This window comes from Schistocerca americana, chromosome 1, assembly GCF_021461395.2.
Source record: "Schistocerca americana isolate TAMUIC-IGC-003095 chromosome 1, iqSchAmer2.1, whole genome shotgun sequence".
Classification (NCBI taxonomy): domain Eukaryota; kingdom Metazoa; phylum Arthropoda; class Insecta; order Orthoptera; family Acrididae; genus Schistocerca; species Schistocerca americana.
This window is the reverse complement of record NC_060119.1, coordinates 1,176,076,796-1,176,090,096: the sequence shown is the minus strand read 5'-3', so window position 1 is coordinate 1,176,090,096 and position 13,301 is coordinate 1,176,076,796. Positions and strand designations below refer to the sequence as shown.

Here is a 13,301-nt window from a genome sequence, read left to right as displayed (position 1 = left end):
GGACTTAACATCTGAGGTCTTCAGTCCCCTAGAACTTAGAACTACTTAAACCTGACTAACCTAAGGACATCACACACATCCATGCCTGAGGCAGGATTCGAACCTGCGACCGTAGCAGTCGAGCGGTTCCGGACTGAACATTAGCAACAGAAATCTTAAGAATATTCTGGGAGACTTCAGTGCCAAAGTAGGACACGAAGAGATGTGTAGACCAACAATTGGAAAAGAGAGTTTACATGTAAAAACAAATGAAAATGGCCTGCTGTTAATTAGTTTTGCGTTAATGCAGAATCTTATGGTGATCTCCACATCTTTCTCCCACAAACAGGTCCAGAAACGCACCTGGATTTTCCCAGATGGTAGCACCGTCAATCAGGTAGATCATCTGTTGATAGGTGAGAGGCGCAAGAAGTGTGTGATGGATGTGAGATCGTACAGAGGAGCAGATGCACACACAGATCACGTCCCAACCATAGCCAGATTACGGTTACAGCTGTGCTACAACATGGCTAAGAGACTGTTTGATATTGAGAAGCTTAAGGATCCAGAGATATGCCAGCAGTATAACATTAAAGTACGTAACAAATTTGAAATATTGGCATCAGACCACGCTGATGAAGTAAGTGTTAACAAGCAATGGGAAGAAATAAGAACCTCTGTAACTGAAGCAGCTAAAGAAATTCTAGGAGAGAAAAAAGCTAACAACAGAGAAGAAATGGTTCAACGAGACATGTGAACAAGCTGTGAAGGCCAGTAAGAGAGCAAGGGCGGTGCACATACTGGACAATGTGCGGTACAACAGGAAGCACTCAAGACCGTAAGAAGAGAAACAAATAGGATCCTGTGAACAGAAAAAAGGAAGTTATTAAACAATATGACTGATGAAATCGAAAAGGGAAATACAATATCAGACAGCAGGAAAATGTTTTAGATGTTGAAACATGTGAGGAATGGTCACAGAAACGAAGCTTTAGTTATTAATGATAAGGATGGAAATATGCTAAAAGACAACAACAAAAAATTCTGAATAGGTGGAGAGAATATTTTGAAGAGCTATTAAATGCTGAAGATCCAGAGAGGGTCTTTCCACATGAGAATAATATAGAGGCTAAAGGAGAAGCCGCAAACATTCATGGGACACAACAAGATGTCGAAAGAGCAATGAGGAAACTAAAGAATAATAAGGCACCAGGAAAGGATAGCATAACGGCAGAGATGTTGAAGGCAGGAGGAGAAACACTTCAGGAAGAGCTACACAATCTCATAAAAGAAATATGAGAAAAAGAGGAAATCCCAGAAGAGTGGAAATCAGCCGCCACTATCCCGCTGCATAAAAAGAACAGTAATAGATATTGTAACAACTACAGAGGCATTTCTCTCCTAAGTGTACCTTATAAAGTTCTATCTTTATTTTTATCCGTATATATCTTTAATAACACTTGATAAACTTAAGCCATTTGCAAAAAATATTGTAGGAGAGTATCAAGCAGGCTTCCGGGAAGGACGATCGACCATCGATCAAATTTTCCTTATGAGGCAAATCTGGGAAAAGTGCTGGTGACGTTCGTGGACTTTTCAAAGGCTTATGACAGTATTCACAGATTAAGTATGTACAACATCCTGAGAAAGCTTGGTATACCAATGAAATTAATAAATATGGTCAACGTGTGCACAGCGGAGACAACAGCCAGAGTCAAATACCAAGGGGAGCTGTCCGAAGAATTCCATACCAGAACAGGTGTGAGACAAGGTGATATTATTTCACCACTGTTATTTAATATGGTCCTAGAGAAAGCGAGAAACCAAAGGGGTGACGCTAAATGGTAGAACAGATTTATTGGTTCATGCAGACGACATATTAGTTCTAGCAGAATCAGAGGAAGAGTTGGCAAAAACTGTAGAGGACCTAGCGCAAAATGCAAGTAAGATCGGATTACGGATTAATGCGGAAAAGACCGAGGTAATGGAGGTATCAAGAGAAGCCCTAATGACAGCCCATTACAGGTAGGGATATGGAAATTTGCTAAAGTGGAAAATTTTAAATACCTTGCAACATGGTTCAACAGGCAAAATAATTTAAAACAGGAAATAAACCGACGTATTGTGAACGGGTCTAAAACTTGTTTCAGTCTAAAGCAGATAATGCCACGCAAGAATTTATCAATTATGACCAGACTTAAAGCATGCAATGCTGTTATAGTGCCAGTATCGTTGGTTGGGACAGAAACCCTAAGCACAACAAAGAAAGATGAAGAAAACTTGTTGGTCTTCGAAAGAAAAATTATGAGAAGGATCTTTGGACCTGTCCAGCAAGGGAGCTCGTCGAGACGTAGAAAAAATCAAGAATTGTATGAGCTGATGAGGCAACCGAACGTCGTTCAAAAACTGAAAGCGCGGAGAATAAGCTTGGCAGGCCACATTGCTAGGAGACCAAACAACTCTCAGGCAAAAGCCGTATTTATGGGAAGACCTGATGGTACCGGTCCAATCGGAAGACCCAGGAAGCGATAGGAGGATGAGATACAGAAAGACCTCTACCAGCCAGGAGTCCGTGACAACTGGATCCAAAGTGCACAAGATCGCCATCTATGGAGGAGCATTGTGAGGTCGGCGCATGATATAATGGGTCCTCCATCACCGATTCTTCTTCTTCTTCTGCTTTTACGGCCTCATTGGACCACTTCAGTCAATCATTTCTGGTCCTCTTCTTTGGTATTTTCCCCTTCCGAGTGGCCCAGTATCTCTTCATTCTTTCCGATGCTTTTCGTCGTTCCTCATCTGTAAATACCCTTTTCATTGTATGTCGTTTGTCAATTTTTGGTTTAAATCTTATTTCTGTGTCCCTCAACTTCTTTAAATTTGGCGTTTTGTTCTGCAAATCATCCAGAGTTATTTCCAGTTCTTCCATATCCTCTCTTATTTCCTTAAGCCATCCTCCTTGTTGTTTCAAATTCCAGAGTTTCTCAATAATTTTCCTTGATAATCTGGTTTCTGGTGTCCTCAGAATGTGACCACAAAAAGAGATCCTTTTCTTTCGTATAGTATCGGTGATGGGCTCCAGTTCTCTGTATACCACTTCATTTGGAACTATCCGCCATTGCCCAGCTTTTTGATATTTCTTATTTATGCATGTTCTAGCAATTCTTCTCTCTACTTTTAAAATTTTGTCAATTCTGTTTTTCTGGGTGACTTTAAAAAGAGTTTCACTTCCGTATGTAACCTCTGGTTGAACCACCGTCTTGTAATGTTTTAATTTTGTTTTAATTGATAGACATTTTTTATTGTACGTAGACCATGTTAGTTTTTGAGCTTTTATCATTTTATTAGTTCTTGCTCGCCATGCAGGTTTCTCGTCCAATTTATGTGTTATAATTTCACCCAGGTATTTAAATTGTTTCACTATTTTAATTTCCCTATTGTTCACTGTGATGTGATCTATTACAAGTGGATCCGTTACCATTATTTCAGTCTTTTCAAATGATATCTGGAGTCCTAATTTTTTGTGCTATATTTTGTAAGCTTGTTATTTGTTTCGTGGCTTCCTGAATATTATTAGCTAGTAATGCTAGGTCATCAGCAAATCCCAAGCAATTTAGGTTTATTTTATCTTTCTTAGTTCCAATTTTAATATTCATAGGATTTTCCTTGTACCATTCTCTCATTACATATTCAAGAGCACAATTGAATAGCAATGGTGATAAACAATCTCCTTGTCTCAACCCTGTTTTAATCGTAAATGGTTCAGATATTTCTCCTCTAAATTTTACTTTGGATTTGGTGTTTGTTAAGGTTAACTGTATCATTTTTATTAATTTAGGATGAAGTCCAAAATTCCTTAATATTTTCATCATTGAAGATCTATGGATGCAATCATACGCCTTTTTGAAATCTACAAAGGTTATGACTAGTTGTTTTTGCCTTCTTTTGTAGACATCCATAACTAACTTCAAGGTGATTATCTGTTCTGGGCAGCTTCTCCAGGATCTAAACCCTCCTTGATATTCTCCCAGTTCCAGTTCTAGTTGATCTTTACAGCGGTTGTATAGTATTCTTGACATGATCTTATACGTGCAGTCCAAAAGGGAAATTCCTCTATAGTTGTCTGGATTTGATTTTTCTCCTTTCTTATGTAATGGATGTATTATAGCAGTAGTCCAATTTTCTGGTAATTTCTCTTCATTCCAGATTTTTACTATGCATTGGTGTAATGCTATCTTTACTGGTTCTGCTGCATATTTCCAAAGTTCAGCAAACGTTTGATCTTCTCCACTTGCTTTGTAGTTTTTGAGTTCTTTCAAAGCTCTGTAGACCTCATTAATTGTAGGTGGATTTATATTTTCTGCTGGTGTTTTAATTGGGGTTTCTGTGTTTATCTGAAGAAGTTCTGGGGGATCTTCACAATTTAGTAACTTGTTGAATGTTTCTGCTAGAATTTCTGTATTTTTACTATTGCTATGGGCTAGGTTATTATCTTTATCTTTTAACATTAATGTTGGAGGATCATATCTTTGTAATTGTCTGCCAAATATTTTGTAATAGTCTCTTGAGTTTGTTTTTTCACTATTTGTTTCTATCATTAGAAGTATATCTTTTTGGTACTGACGTTTAACTCTCCTTATTATATTTTGTGTTGTCTTCCTTTGTTTTGTGAGTTCCAAATATGATTTTTCTGTTTTTTCATTTTGATGCCTTAACCAAGCTTGGTGTCGATCCAACACTGCTTCATCACATTCATCATTCCACCACTGGTGTTTTTTCCTTGGATTTATAGGGGCAACTTGTTCAGCTATTTGTTTCAATTTGGGAATTATTTCTTCCAGATCATCTGTTATTTTTATATCCCTGGTTTGTGCTTCATAATCCTCATTTCGTATCAGTTTATGAGGGTCATAGGTTCTCTTCTTCTTCTGGTGGGATTTTTTCTTTGCTAATGGGGTTAATTTAATTTTAATTTTTATCATGTAATGATCTGATCCGGTATCTGTCCCTCTCAGTACTTTCACATTGTAAATTTCCTTGTGGTAATTCTTATCCATGCAGACGTGGTCCAGTTGCCATTCTCCTTTTTTCCAGTCTGGATGTTTCCAAGTTTTTAGTTTACTTGGTCTTCTCTTAAAATACGTCGACTTTGAGATCATGTCATGGTTTCTGCAAAATTCCACTAGTCTTATGCCATTTTTGTTTGTTCTTCTTTGTGCTGTCCATTTCCCTATTATGTCTCTATATCTCTTTTCCCTTCCTAACTGGGCATTGAAGTCTCCAATTAAAATTTTGATGTGATTTTTATTAATGTTATTCGTCGTTTGATCTAAGAGCTCCCAAAATTTTTCTACCTGTTCTCTGTGTTCTTTTTGATTATTTTTATTATTTGTCGGGGCATGGGCATTTATTATTGTGTACATTTTATTTGCAGCTTTTAGAGTTAATGTTGAGAGCCTGGGAGATTGTGCTTTAAATTCTATTATGGACTCTATTATTTTCAGACTCACCACGAATCCTGTTCCAAATTGTGGACACTGTTTCATGACTCTTTTCCCTGGTATTCCCTTATAAATCCTATATCCTTGTGATTCTATCGGCTCCTGATCAGTATTTCTCATTTCTTGAAGTCCGGTTATGAGAATCCCCTTGCGATCCATTTCATCCGTCAGAATTTTGAGTTTGCCTGGTTGTATGAGGGAATTTATATTGTGTGTCGCAATGTAGTTTATTTGTCCTGTCTTGAGTTTTGGTCGTCTGTCCGTTTTGAGTATTTTCAGATGCTCCGACTCATCCAAGTTATCTTTCAGGTGACTGCCCACCGTATCCGAGTGCAGTCTTCCTTGGTTATTGCCAAGCGGTGGATTATTCCTTGAAAGATTTCCTTCCATGTTTGACTTTCAAAGGTAGTCAACCTTGTATGGAGCAAGCTCCGAGTTACAACTACGGTTGTTAGCCGTAGAGGTTGCTTAGTGTTTGGTCCGCGAGAGCTATTTTATTTCGCTCAAGTCCGCCGGTAAACCGGTGAGGACCCCCCTATCCGCCACCTGGGACGCGCCACGTCGGAGTATCACCTCTCCGCCTGCTACGACACCGTAGTAGGTTCGTGGAGATATATATATATATATATATATATATATATATATATATATATATATATGTATAGCCACAAGATTTTTCCTTCATAAATGTAATTTTGTTAATTTATATTTTAGTATTACATACTTCTTCTTTGCGGAAACCATCTTCGGGGAAAGTGAAATCATTGTCGTCGGCAGCTATTGCGCTCTTGGTACTTGCTGCGAAGGATTACAAGGGATCAGATGCTCAGGATGATGAAGAGGACACAAATGTCGGTGAGGAAGAAGATGACGAAGGAAATTTTCCGTAATAAAGACAGTAACAGAGGCAATTTTTAAAATGACGTTTACCATTAAAATTATAAATGTTCACAGAAAACATTTTCTGCCCACTTCGTTAATTTTTTAAAGGTTCTATTCACCGCACTGGGATAAGCATCTTGAATTTTTCAATTTTAATATAAAAAATCGTTATCATAAAGTTCAGAAACCCCATTATACCCATTTTGGCCATATTAGAGTAGATTTTGCAATTTCGGCTGGGATTTCAGGATTCTGGCTCACTGTGCGACGGCAAAAGAGAAGTTGTCCACTTAGACTAATGACGTCAGCTATTGCTGGGTGCCAGTCTTTATCTCTAACATCCTGAACATTTTCTATACAAAAACTGTGCAGGTAACTCCAAGTCAGCTATATAGATATACAAAACGAGTCATGTCATATCTGATCATGTATGCATCCTCACTTTCATACAAAAACCGACCCGCTTACAGCAAAACTACAAGCGGGACATAGCACCATTCAGCCATTTCACAGTACATACATTCCATGCTACGAAATAACTGCTAAACTTCATATTATGCGACGGCAGTTAATCGAAAGATCGTATAACACAACAAACATTAAGATCATCCACAGTACATGGGAGCAACGACCCATTGACTTCTGGGGAAGATAAACCATAGACCCGTTCAGACAAGACAAATAGGTAACACACCAGTTAATGACAAATCATACATACGAAGTATGTTATAATATAGCTCGTCTTCAAAAACTGTACTAACAAACAGAAATTTCTTGAAACACTATTGTCGGCGCCACTTGCAAAACCTGAAAGTCCTTCAACGTTGAAATACACACAACAAAAATAATATCATGCTTATAGTTCAACGTACATAGCATGATACAGATTGTGGAGGCGAAGTAAATATAGTCTCTATGTAAACTCTGAAGGCTGGGCAGCGCTTGTAGTGGAGAAAGTGGTATCTCCCAGAAGAACGTTACAAATACCATTTAGAATGGCTAAAACTCCATTTCGCATCTGGCAGTACAATAATGTGTGCTGTTATCTACCTAGAAGCTCTTCATGTGCGTTTATTTCATTATTGTATTAGTTAGTAATTTCTATAGTGGGTAAAATGTTACTGCATTTGACGAAAATTAACACGCTCCGGTAGTGTCTGGTCCTACGGCACAGATTTAAATTGCGCGTTACTGAAGGTTTGGTGTAAGCCTGCGAAACTGCCTGTAGGCGCTCCTTGTCACTTTGCTATGAAGAGAAAATGGGGCTTCGTCTGCTCGCCCTTCAGTTTACACTCTGGACTCGCATATAGGAAGACAATGCTTCAGCTCCCCTTCTACCACCCAAATTTAGGTTTGAAGTGGACGCAGCTGATTTCCTTCGCCATCCTTTCTCAGTCCGAACTTGTCCCGTGTTTCTAATGACCTTATCTCCGTCAGGACATAAAACCTTAATCTCCCTTTCCGTCAGGTAAAAGGTGGCACGCAGAGAAGAACGTTCCAGAAAGTTTTTTTATGTGATACGTTTCGCAACAAGGCCCAGTCCCACATCACAATGTTTACAGTAGTAACACGATTTCTTTCGTTTTTTGTCCTCTCCGAATATTATGCATCTGCTTACAGGTCCATGTTGTTTTACTGACGAGTCAACGGTGCTTGTAAAGTGCGTTTATCGAACTCGCAATAGCTATTCCCCGTCTTACCGATGAATTCTGAGGCTTTCCTTTCTTGGTGGTACATCTCTAAAATGTCACGAAGCAAGCTGAGATGAAATTCGGTGACTGAATTACTCTTTCAATATGAACCTTCTAAATACTAGTTGGAGGCGACTTTAACCTACCGAGTGTAGACTGGGATGTCTATGGATTCATTGTGGGGGGGAGGAGGTGGGGGTGGGGGGTACAGACAGTCATTCGAAATAATTTTGAACACATTTTCTGAAAATTGTCTTGAGCCGCTAGCTCGGCAGCCCACACACAATGGAAATATCTTACACCTTATAGCTACAAGTAGGCCGGACCTTATTGACAATGTCAATATAAGAACTATAAGAACGGGAATTAGCGACAATGATGTCGTTATAGCAACTATGATTACGAAAATTAATAGATTAGTCAAAAAGGCTAGGAGAGTGTTTCTGCTAGATAGAGCAGATAAGCAATTATTAACATGTTACTTAGACAGTGAACTGGCATCACTTAGTACCAGTAAGATGGATGCAGAGGAATTATGCGCAAAGTTTAAGCAGATTGTAAATCGTACTCAGGAGAGATACGTGCCTAGTAAGTAGACTGGAGATATACATGCCTAGTAAGTGTATAAAGGACGGAAAATACCCACCACGGGTTAATAATGGAATTCGTAAGATGCAGTTGCCCTCTAGGTTCGAAAGGGGACGCACAAATGACGACAAGCGAAGGATAGTAGGGATTCGGGCGTTTGTGAAAAAATCTATGCGCGAAACATACCACAATTGCCACACCTTAGCAAAAGATCTGGCAGAGAACACGAGAAAATTCTAGTCGTATGTAAAATTGTTAACCGGATGTAAGGCTTCTATTTAGTCTCTTGTTAACCAGTCTGGTGTGGCAGTTGAATATAGCAAAACGAAAGACGAAGTTTTAAATTTCACATTCAAGAAATCGTTCACTCAGGAGAACCGTACAAACATACCGTCATTTGACCATCGGACAGACTCCCATATGGACGACATGGAAAAGAGCATACCTGGCGTAGACAACCAAATTAAAGATTGGAAAACAAATAAATCACCAGGTCCAGGTGGAATCCCAGTTGGATTTTACAAAGAGTACTCTACAACAATGGCTCTTACCTAGCTTCCATTTATCGTGCATCTTTTGTCGAGCACGGAATCCCCAGCGACTGGAACAAAGCGCAGATGACTACAGTATATAAGAAATGTAAAAGAACGGACCCGCAAAATTACTAACTTCTGTTTGCTGAAGAATCATTGAATACATTCTCAGTTCGAATATAATAAACTTCCTTGAGGTTAACAAGCTTATGCGCACGAATCAGCATTGATTTAGAAAGCATCGCTCATGCGACACTCAGTTTGCCCGTTTCTCACATGATGTACTGAGAACTATGGATGAAGGGAAACAGGAAGATTCCATATTTCTATATTTCCGGAAAAAAACTGACATGGTGTCACACTGCAGACTGTTAACAAAGGTACGAGCATATGGATGAAGTCCAGAGATATGTGAGTGGCTCGCAGACCTCTTAAATATTAGAAACCAGTATGTTGTCCTCGATGGTGAGTGTTCATGAGAGACAAGGGTACCATCAGGAGTGGTCCAGGGAAGTGTGATAGGACCGCTTCTGTTCTTTATATACATAAATGATTTGGCGGACAGGGTGGGCAGCAGTCTGCGGTTGTTTGCTGGTGATGCCGTGGTGTACGGGAAGGGTCGATGTTGAGTGACTGTAAGAAGATAGGGTTTAGACGGAATATACAGTTGGTGTGATGAGCTAGCCCTAAATGCGGAAGAATGTAAGTTAATGCAGATGAGTAGGAAAGAACAAACCTGTAATGTTCGGTTACAGTATCACTAATGTCCAGTCGTTTGAATATCTGGGAGTAACGTTGCAAAGCGGTATGAGATGGAACGAGCATGTGAAGACTTTGGTAGGGAAGGCAAATGGTCGACTTCGGTTCATTGGGAGAATTTTAGGAAGGAGTGGTTCACCTGTAAAGGAGCCGGCATATAGGACGCTGGTGCAACCTATTCTTGAGCACTGCTCGAGTGTTTGGGATCCGTACCAGGTTGGATTGAAGGAAGACATCGAAACAGTTCAGAGGAAGGGCTGCTAGATTTGTTACCGGTAGGTTCGAACAAAATTTAAGTGTTACGGAGATGCTTCGGGAACTCAAATGGGAATCCCTGCAGGGAAGGTGGCATTCTTTTCGGGAAAAACTGTTGAGAAAATTTAGAGAACCGGCATTTGAAGCCGACTGCCGAAACAACTCTGCTGCCGCCAACACACATCGCCCGTAAGGACCACGAAGATAAGACACGAGAAATTAGGGCTCGTACAGATCAGTACGGGCAGTCGTTTATCCCTCGCTCTGTTTGCGAGTGGAACAGGAGGAGAAATGACATACGCCTTATGGTGGCTTGCGGAGTATCTATGTAGATGTAAATTAAACTCGCGCATGTCAGAGGAGTGAGAAAAGTGTTTCTTGTAGCAATTCAGTGTTTAGCGAGGCTATTCCGTTGAGCTAACTATGTCATACCTGTCTTTTGCACCCGTAGATTCATTGTGATCCAGCACACATATTGTTTTAAATTTTTCTATTTTAGTTTGCTGATCCATTTTCAAGGCTGATTTCATTGCAGCTGAATGGCATGTTTTCAACACATACATGTCTGTTTGTCATGCCGCTTCAAGACCATCATAGAGTCTCTTGACCCAAATCCATGTCACACCATTGCGTCTCTTGACCTAAATCTACGTCACGTCTTTGCAGTATGGCTTCAAGTTTTGGCATACCTTTCCTTTCTTGCCTACAATACCTACCGCATTAGTTCTTCTTTGATGCAACAAGTGGAAGAGAGATGTTTTGTGTACCAATTGTCCACATATAGCGTGCGTTTTATAGCCTGCATTTACTAAGAAAACATCGAAATGTGTATATCTGACATTAGCACTCATATTACGCTTAGCTCATTTCAAATGTGTATATGTCGTTAGCACTTAAGGCACAACGGCTGTAGAGGATACATACGTCGCTTGCAATTAAAGGGTTAAAAGTTGAATTTGTATCTTAAACATCGAAAAAGAATAAAACAACATCTAGTGTAATAGCGGTCGAAGAACAACGTCATTGATATTCCGAGTTTCATCGTATTTGTCCCATCATCCGAGTATGTGCAAACCTGTGTTTTAGAATTTAATACGGTATTTCCAAGTTTGGTCTTTCCCATTAATTTTCATAAGCTTATCAGTTCTGTAGCACAAGCTTCGTACTCAGTTCATCAACAAATACCGTACCAACAACACGCCAAGTCCTTAATTATGCATAGTCTTCCGGCTTCTCCTTGTAATACTTGTAGCGATGGGCTTATCCGTTCCTGTCCTCTACTAAGCTTGCACGTGCAATTTAAGGGGCAGAGGTAGAGATGGAATATTCAGAAGTTGCCTGCGCTCCGGCGCATATCAGGTAGCGGGTGTCAAGCGTTACAGACTACTGCTGCCTCTACTATAAATTTAGATGTCATGTTCCACACTTCGACGATAGTTTCTTCTATAAATTAATGAAATTTAAAATAAATCTGCACAACAGTTATCACATTTTATATATCTCTGACACATCACCAGGCGAGGTGTTGGAGTGGTCAGGACACGAGAGGATGTAGCTTAAAATCCCCATCTAAGCACCCCAATTTATTTTTCACTTTGGTTCCTTGAATAAAAAAAGTAGTTTCAGAACGGTTCCTTTGCGTAGAAGAAAGTCTATTACCTAACACATTCATGTAAGCTAACCGGTTCGAAAACGGACGCACTTGTGACGACAGGCTAAAGTTAGTAGAAATTCGTGCGCCTGTAAAAAAGATCGATGCGCGAAGCGTACAGCTACCACGGTCATACCTTGGCAACAGATCTTACCGAGAGCCCGAGAAAATTCTGGTCCCATGTAAAATCGTTAAACTGAAAGAAGGCTTCTATCCTGTCACTCGTTGACCAGTCTGGTATGGGAATAGAAGAGAGCTAAACTTCCGCAGTTTCGAGTTTAAGAAATCATCCACGCATGCCAAAGTAGTAATAGCCATCCCTGGCGTAGAAAAAAACGGAGAGAGCCGAAAACAAATGAGTCTCTAGAGCTGGACGGAATTCCATTTCGTTCTACAAAGAGTACTCTAAGTCACTGGTCTCTTACTTAGCTTACGAATCTTTCGCCAAGACCAAAGTCCCAAGCAACTTGAAAAAAGATCAAGTGACTCTTGCATATGAGAGTACTAGAACGGATCCACAAAATTTCAGACCAATATCCTTGCATCGTTTTTATGCATAATTCTTGAACATATTCTTATTTCGAATATAACGAATTTCGTTGAGACAGGAAAGCTTGTGTCATCAAATCAGCACGGATTTAGAAAGCATCACTCGTGCGAAACACACCTGCCCTTTTCTCGGGTTTTACCCTGCGAACCATGGATGAGGGGCAGCAGGCAGATTCCATACTTCTAGATTTCCAGTTACAGTTTGACACGGTGCTCCAGACTGCTAACGAAAGTACGAGTATACGGAATAGGTTCCGAGATATGTCAGTGGTTCGAAGGCTTCTTAGTAACAGAGCCAAGTACGTTGTACTGGTGGTAGTGACTTGAATCTACCCTCGATATGCTGGAAAAATCATACGTTTAAAGCCGGCGGCAGGCATAAAACGTCGTCCGAAATTGTACTGAAGCCTTTCTCAGAAAAGACGCAATCAATGCCTTCACTGCGCGATAACAACGGTGAAGTCACTGATGACAGTGCCACTAAAGCAGAGTTATTAAACACGGTTTTCCGAAACTCCTTCATCAAAGAAGACGAAGTAAATGATGTGTCGACAGAAGTGCCGACACAGTGTGGTTTGAGGAGACCGAAATGCACGGTATAAGCTCACGCAGGATGGCGTGAGGTCTGAAACAGGATACGTAATGAATGCTATAAAGAAAAGTACGTAGCTTCTGGAATACTTAACTGTCGTAGCCATTGACTTAGCTGAAGGCTATTCTAACTATATTCTCTGCAAATGAGAAAGGCTTCGTCAGTGTCTGTTGCTAGCTACGTCGGCTGTACAACTGGGGCGAGTGCTAGTAAGTCTCTCTAGACCTGCCGTGTGGCGGCGCTCGGTCTGCTATCACTGATGGTGGCGACACGCGGGTCCGACGTATACTAGCGGACCGCGGCCGATTTAAAAGCTACCAC

At 40.2% G+C, this 13,301-nt stretch overlaps 1 protein-coding gene across 1 annotated transcript; it reads left to right on the top strand.

The window, feature by feature from the left end:
* The first annotated feature begins 202 nt into the window (after positions 1–202).
* LOC124597872 lies at positions 203–736 on the top strand. Its single transcript, XM_047135966.1, has one exon. The coding sequence runs from the start codon at positions 203–205 to the stop codon at positions 734–736; it is 534 nt and encodes a 177-aa protein (XP_046991922.1).
* The last annotated feature ends 12,565 nt before the right edge of the window (positions 737–13,301 follow it).

Excerpts from the sequence above, each read along its gene's own strand:
- LOC124597872 (XM_047135966.1), top strand. The coding sequence starts at position 203 with ATGTGTAGACCAACAATTGGAAAAGAGAGTTTACATGTAAAAACAAAT.